Source organism: Crassostrea angulata, chromosome 2 (genome assembly GCF_025612915.1).
Source record: "Crassostrea angulata isolate pt1a10 chromosome 2, ASM2561291v2, whole genome shotgun sequence".
NCBI lineage: Eukaryota > Metazoa > Mollusca > Bivalvia > Ostreida > Ostreidae > Magallana > Magallana angulata.
This window is the reverse complement of record NC_069112.1, coordinates 12441693-12449678: the sequence shown is the minus strand read 5'-3', so window position 1 is coordinate 12449678 and position 7986 is coordinate 12441693. Positions and strand designations below refer to the sequence as shown.

The 7986-nt window shown below is 32.9% G+C and overlaps 1 protein-coding gene across 1 annotated transcript; it reads left to right on the top strand.

The window, feature by feature from the left end:
• The first annotated feature begins 1402 nt into the window (after positions 1 to 1402).
• On the top strand, positions 1403 to 4752 carry LOC128173907 (uncharacterized). Its single transcript, XM_052839577.1, has 3 exons — positions 1403 to 1640; positions 3976 to 4107; positions 4218 to 4752. The coding sequence occupies exons 1-3, from the start codon at positions 1425 to 1427 to the stop codon at positions 4503 to 4505; spliced, it is 636 nt and encodes a 211-aa protein (XP_052695537.1). The 5' UTR covers positions 1403 to 1424; the 3' UTR covers positions 4506 to 4752.
• The last annotated feature ends 3234 nt before the right edge of the window (positions 4753 to 7986 follow it).

Sequence of the window (7986 nt, the reverse complement as noted above, 5' to 3'; positions counted from 1 at the left end):
GCAACCGGCCTATGAAAGTTTAAAAGATCAAGTTAAGTTTATTCGCGATATACCAGAAAACGACGAGGAATTAGTGAGTGATTTTAGTCTTCGTCACCTTTTAATTTATGATGATATGATTGGAGGGAAAGCCATCGAATCTATTGTCGATTGGTTTTCTCGCAAAGCTCATCACCGTAACACCAGTGTGATTTACATTACTCAGAATGTATTTGATCGAGCCGTTCAACACCGGACGATTAGTTTGAATACTCATTATATGGTATTGTTTAAAAATCCCAGAGACAAATCTCAAATCACGGTTTTGAGTCGACAAATAGATATGCCTAATTTAATGTCGGCTTATTTAGATGCTACTCGCATCCCTCACGGATATCTGTTAGTAGATTTGAGTTCACAGACTCCCGATGAATTGAGATTGAGAAGTCAAATGTTTGAGAATTTAGTGGTGTACATGCCAAGAGAAATATAAATAAAAGGTGACGTACGATTTATATCATTTTGACTTGGAACACCATGGCAGGACAAAAGAAAATTTTGAGACTTCTGAAACTTTTGCAGGGAGAAAAAGATCCAGAAAAGAGACAAGAGATCATCGAGTTAAGTCGTAAGACTTTATTGAAATGGTTTTTGATTGGGGCTAAGAATTTGCTGAAAGGGACTATTCCTATTGATAAGCAGACTCAACGTTTTATCGATAAACATCGAGAAGATTTGAGCGTCATTGCTAATAAACATGTCAATGATGATAATAGATTAAAAGCGATTTTGAAACGAGGAGGTGCTGGATTTTTAGGTGGGGTGATCATTCGTCACTTGTTGAAATGGAATCTGAGTAAAGAGAGAATTGCTCAACCTAGAAAGAGTAAAGCAAAGAGTAAATCAAAGAAGAAAATAACACAAAAATTAAATATAAAAGATTTTGTAAAAACTCCTCCTCTGAGAAAAGACTTACCTGATTGGATTCGGGAGGAAGTAGATTTACATCGACAAGGTCAAACAGGGCAAGCTAAATTTGAGGAGAGAAGTTCGTCCATTGTGGAAAAAGCCATCACGACCAATGGAGATATATCAGCACCAGCTGGCAGCAGGCCAAACCCAGGGTACCTGGTTAGAACCGCCAACAGAGTTCGACAGATGGACAGACCCAAAGACCCATCTGACCTGCATGAAGAGGTGGGTTACATTGAGAAAATCATAACCAATGTTATCCAATAATTATATGCTTTACTCAATTAAGGTCAGGCAAGACATATCTTCTACTTTTATCTTTCACCACAAGGTGAAATTGAATTTATTAATTGTTACATCACTTGGAATAGTTTATGCTCTATATACCAAAAATCCCCAGGTTGGCTGCAAGCCAATCAAATTAACCAATATTTAAATAATATGTTCATGAATCAACTATTTTTTGCAGTTAGATGGACTTCTTTGAGAGGCATGCTCCAGGAATCCTGCGCCGGGACCTATTGGTTGGGGACAGAAGACATCTGAGCTTCTTCACCGAGAGGCAGCTGGATCTTCTGGCTGAAGCAAAGACCTGGTGTATGGACGGCACCTTCCGCTGTGTGAACCACCCCTGGAAGCAGATGTTTTCCATCCACGGATTTGTAAAGTCTGGGCAGCACATTAAGCAGGTTGTCAGGAAATAGCCAGGAGGATTACTACCAGTGGCGTAGCTAGAGCTAGAATGAAGTATAGGCACCAAATACGGCGAGGGGTCAGCGGGTCCAGGGCAGCGCCCTGGTAGGGGGTTCAGGGGGGCGAAGCCCCCCGTCGGAAAACGGATTTCATGTTTTATACAACACACAGGAACAAATTTAAGGCACTTACAATTTTGAGTTTTTTAAACGATTTTTTCGTAGTAAAAAGGCAAAAACATTTTTAAAGGGACTTGGACACGATTTAAGATCAAAAATTTTATTTTTATTTTTTGTGTACAAAATGGTTTACTGGTGCATTTTAAATGATTGACCAAAATATTGATTGTTGAAGTCAAGATACAAGCGAGATACAAAGGTAAGAATTGATTGTTATGTAAACAAAGCTCGAGTCTTAAAGTTGTTTACAAAAATGTCATGTAGAGAATTACCATTTCTTAGACAAAATGACATGTAAAAAACATTTTAAACTTGTTCAGTATCTTCATAAATACTATTATAAACAAAAATAGATACATTTGATTGAAACCTACGCAAATACAACACATATATAAAAATGACAATATTCGAGCTTTGTTTATAAAACAAAGAATTATAAACTCTGTATCTTGCTTATAACTTGATATTTGACTTTGAAATTTTGACATAGCATTATAAACTTCTATATTTATCAGTATAAACATTGAAAATGGAAAAATAAAATTTGAAAATTTTTAGTCAAATCGTGTCCAAGTCCCTTTAATACAATCCAACATTGCTTTCACCAGCAGTCTTTTTTTAAGCGTTATCAAAGTGAATGGCGGGAAGAAGATGGGGAAATAAGATAGGACAAATGCCCATTCGGTTTCATCGTAAAATACAATTTTGAATTTATTTAATCAATTAAATCAATTCAAATTTATGATAATACAAGTTTGCAAAAGCACAATTTCTAAATAAATTCAGTTTTTATTATGTTTAACAAACGATAGAAAGAAAAAAAATTACCATAAATTTTGGTGGAATCGAACCCACAACATAAAAACCCTTCTTATATAAGGTTAGCTAATGTCTGGTGCTCTAACCTCTGAGCAATTTCACACACAACAAAAAAGGTTGTTTAAATATTACGAGTGCCTTGAACTTTGGCCACGAATTTACGGACGAATTATTTTTTCAAAACGTTCAATTGCTGAGATACAAAATGAAATTTTTATTGTATAGTGGGTCATCTCTCCACGTTTTTGTTGATTGAAATCGGTTTGTTTTCCATAAAACCTTATTTAGACTATGAGAAAATTATGGAGCAGAGACTCGGTATAAAAAAGAAAAGATCTTGAAGTTGTAAAAAAATGACACTTTTGGAAGTTTTGATATACGTATACGCCTGTTTGAGTCAACAAAGTCCAAGTATTGAACATATTTTAAAAAGGTTAAAAATCGAGGATATGTTAAATATTTATTGTTTTGAATATATTTTTTAAAAATATCAGATTTATTGATATTTAAATTTTTCAGTATCTTTTCCGTCCGTGCATAGGTTTTACACGCCTTCTCCACCCATCTTCTTACGCTAAAGCTATTATCTGTCTCTATAGTTTAGTTTACTGTTAAAGGGAAATCATTAAGACTTTGTAATTGAATGTCATGATTCAAAAACAGTTGTAATGGTTATTTTAAATTTTGATAGTAATAAGAAAACAGAAATATTGCTTTGGTTTTTTTTTTTAAGTCGTACATGATGTTACACGAAGTCAAGGCGTCCATTTTTATTAGCGCAAATTTGACAATGATAGTTGAGATCGCAATATGACTCGATCTATGAATATGATTTTGAACATTTCATCCAGTGGTCTTACTTTTGGTTTATTGCCCGACATGTTTTTCACTGATTGACTGCGCAATAATTAGCATCATCGATGTCACATATTTGTGACCTCAAACAATCAGAGTTTTGAAATAGGGAAAAGAAAGATATTTGCCGTGTGCTTTTTTTAAAAATTAAATGTGATATTTTAACATTTTTAATTTTTGGTCTTAAAATGATGTGTAGGCACGTGCCTTAAGTGCCTAACGGCAGCTACGCCACTGACTACCAGGTAATGTCTCTGATTGTACTTTCTGCAAAACCAATATTTACGCTCTTCTACCCGGATAGAGCTATGCAGAGTTCCCACCATGGCTTCAAAAGATGACAATATGTATTTTTTTCTATAACAATACACAATATAATTAAATACACACCTTAAAAGTTGAGGCTATATATTTTCTTTGCATGTTGCAGGTGCTGCGGTTCATTGACCATTAACTCCCAGAAAGCATTGCTTTGGAGGGATTTGTTGCAGATTTTGAAGCAGCACTGTGGAAGGCCTTAAAGGACCGGTTCCCTGGAACACCCATCCAAGGCTGTGTGTTCCACTGGACACAGGCAGTATTTAGGAAAGTCCAGGATCACGGACGTCAGGTAAATGTAAATTCTAATGCACTTGAATGCAATTCCTACAGGTAAAACTTAATTAATAATTCAGTATTTATCTGATACATTTTGTAAACAGCACAGATAGCATTTCTTAGGTACAATATGTTAGCAATTGGTTTTTAGCAATTTGGTATGGCAATGCTGTTGTCCATGGATGTCTACAGGACGTGGATTCATTCTTCAAGATCCATCACTGGAGTGTGTTCATGACGTCCATCCGGGCGAACAATGATGTGGAGGGATGGTACAACCGCCTTAACACCAGTGTTGCCACCAAGGGATCGGTTCCCTTTTACCATCTTCTTGTTCTGCATCGGGAAGCGACCAACATCACAGTGCAGATGAAGATGGTATCTGAAAGTGCAGATGAAGATGGTAACTGACGGGAATATGCAGAGATTCCAAAGGAAGAGGACATCACAGGTAGAAGGTCCTGTCTTCAAACTGTGGAACAACTACTGTGAAAGATCGATCACTGCGAGTGAACTGTTAAAGGGCTGTGCTTCTATTTATGGACCACCAGCTTTGAATATGTGATTCGTTCAGATATCGTGATACCGACAGCTGTGCCCCTTTGTGAAATGTACATCTTGTAATGTAAAAATGTCTTTAACTTATTAAGTATGTTTGTTATTGTCACTGCATTTAAAATATATTGATTTGTTTTATTGAGTTTTTTTTTTAAATCAAAATTTCTATTACTGTTTTTGTTATTCGTTGTGCCTATGTTTAAAATTCATAATGAATAAAAGATGGATGTAGCTAAGAATATAATAATCGTTGTTGTTCTTGAAAGGATTTTAATGAATTAAATTAGACAAACTTATAAATGAGTTAATTGAATATACAACTACAAGCAATAGTATAGTTCACACAGTATCAATAATTTCAGTGGCAAGTGAAAAGGTTGCTCTTTAATGATAAAAAAATGTAGTAAACATACTACAATGCAAGAAATTAAGGACATGATAAGAAAATGATTTAAAAACCACAAAATATTCATTTCTAATATTCAATCTGTCTCCTTTAATTATTTCTGCCTATAGTAATTATTGAAAATTTTTTTTACTACATTTAGCAATAATATGGTTATATGGATTAATTGCCTCAATTCATCTTTTAACTAGGCCTATTTTCTCCGTAATTAGCTTGGGAGCGCCTCTGATATGCTCATTGATGAATGTGAAGAACATCGCGCCAAGATGAACCTAAACTGGTCATATAACAACCAAATGTGCAAATGTTCATAAAATTTTCGTATTTAGAAAGATTAATTCTTACATAATTTATATCAATTCATTCAATTCAAAATATATGTTAAGCCAGTTGCTAGTGAATTATTTCGTATCTGTTGATAAATGTGGTCGTAAGTAAGTTACATTGAAAAACTCACCTTTCTTTATAAACAGACATTTCCATGATAAAGATACAGTCGTATACATTGTGTAATAAATGTTTTTTTTTCAAAAATGTGTGTCTAGAAACAAAAAGATAAATGAATACTATGCAAATGCCGAATTCACCAGATGCCGAGTTTACCAGGTGCCAAGTTTACCAGGTGCCGAGTTTACCGGATGCCGAGTTCACTATTCTCGGTGCCGAGTTCACCATGTGCCGGGTTCACCAGCATTCGTACATGACTTCTTGAAGAGACATTAACAAACGTATCACACATTGAATAATCCAATATACTACTTCATCGATTACAAAAATATTAATAAGATATATATTAATTAGTTATGTAATAAACTTTATTAAAAATCAAAGTACTGAAAGTACTGAAAGCCGGGCTTTAAGGTTACAAATTACACTTCAATGAAATGTTTAATTTGTAGAGGGTATCAAAACGGTTGTAAAAGAGACTTTTAACAATAATGTGTGCTTGGTGCAACACAAGGGAAATAAATATTAAGAGACTTTTTGTTCAAGTAGAGAACACACTTAGCTACAGCTGTAGATCTTGTACTAATTATTCAACTTGACATACTGCATTTAATAATTGCCAAGAGAGGTAAGTTTTCCATATTATTACTTTTAACCTTGCAACAAGGAGAAAAACTACAACAAAGGATTTTTTAAACAGTTTATTTACAAAATTATCTTCATAGTAATCAAACAGAAAAAATGCAAGTCAAAAAAAATGGCAGAATCACATATATTGGAGTAAATGTGAAGAAATTCTTTTTTTTTTTTTTTTTTTTTTTTTTTTTTTTTTTTTTTTTACATTTTTTCTGTTAAATTCAAGCAAGTAGTTTCTTGTGGATGAAGAGGGCAAAATTACACTGTTTTCAAAGGCATGGTTAAGATTCAAAATAAAAATGAATTTCTGTTTTACAATATGTTTTATTTGTAGATTTAGTAGAGATTAGTTTGTTCATGTAATAAGAGGACATAGTTGCCATTTTACAAACAAGTACTTAGTTCAGGCAATTACATTATATTTGTTATTGGTTCATGTATGTAACCTGTATAACTTTGTATTGAGAGAACAAATAAAAAAATCTCTTGAACATGCAGTTAACCTTTAAAAATACAAATTGAGTCTTTTTTACATGTATGGGACTTGGAAAACTAAATTCATGAATTAAAAGAAAAGGACAAATATAAAAATGTACAGAAGTAGACAATGTTTTTATCATCAACTTGTTACCTACATATCTACCAAAAAAAAAAACGAACAAAGACAACAATATATATACACATAATGACTAAGATCTCATCATTATCAATCCTGAGCATATGCACATAATGAGAGTGATCTCATTATCATTAATCCTGAGCATGTACACATAATGAGAGTTTTATCATTATAAATCCTGAGCATATACACATAATGAGAGTGATCTTATCATTATCAATCCTGAGCATATACACATATTGAGTGTGTTATCATAATCAATCCTGAGCATATACACATAATGAGTTTGGTCTCCTCATTATCAATACTGAGCAAAATTCATCTGGCACCATACAAAAGACATTGTATACTCAAAGAGCCAAGTAACTAAATTTTAAAAATGTTCACTAAAATGACATTAGAAAACCAAAACTAATGTTTGTCTTTCTTCAACATCTGAGCTATGTATCTACTCAATGACCCCCTCCTCCCAAAAAAATGACATAAAAAAAAAATAAAACACATATACAAGAACAAATATATACAGATAATGACTGTGGTCTCATCATTAGCAATACCGGTAGCACCATACAAAACACATTGTACAAATTTACCATCTAAAAAAATTAAAAAAATTATTGAAAATTTTTACCAAAATTCCACAGTCATTAAACAAAAATCCAATAAAAGCAAGATGAAAAGCAATTCAATACAAGGAAACATTAATGGCAGTTGCAATATCTCGAATCTAAGAAAGGGTTACTAAGTTATCCTTGTTGAATGTACAAAGAATGTCTAAATTCTAACAAATACATAATTATCATGAAAAGGCACATGCATTGTATTGTTATGAAAAAACAATACTTAGTTCAAAATACAAGGACTTAAATGTTGGTTTTTTTCCAAATGCACACCACATGTACAAATGTTACACAATCAGTTTAGGTTGGGCATTGAAAAGTTAATGTTTTAGCAATTGTTACAAGAATTTTAAGTATTTCAATTAAATGAAATGAAAACTTCAACACAGATCAAAATAATATTCAATGTTTGGCACATTAATATTATGCAAAAATGATTTGAATAGAGAACATGTAAAAAAAATAATAGCATCATTAGAATAAAAATACAATGTTAATCATTGAAAGGGTGTTGACAATAATCTGAAAAAATGAGAAACAAGTTAAGGCTTGAAAATAGTGCCAAAACATTTCATCAAGACATGCGAAAGAAAATGTGTCTGAAAA

What these genes read in the sequence shown, in the direction of transcription:
- LOC128173907 (XM_052839577.1), top strand. Translation starts at nt 1,425, where the DNA reads ATGGACTTCTTTGAGAGGCATGCTCCAGGAATCCTGCGCCGGGACCTA. An exon ending in CTGGGCAGCACATTAAGCAG is followed by an intron (nt 1,641 to 3,975) that starts GTTGTCAGGAAA and finishes ATTGCTTTGGAG; the next exon opens with GGATTTGTTGCAGATTTTGA. An exon ending in TCCAGGATCACGGACGTCAG is followed by an intron (nt 4,108 to 4,217) that starts GTAAATGTAAAT and finishes AGCATTTCTTAG; the next exon opens with GTACAATATGTTAGCAATTG.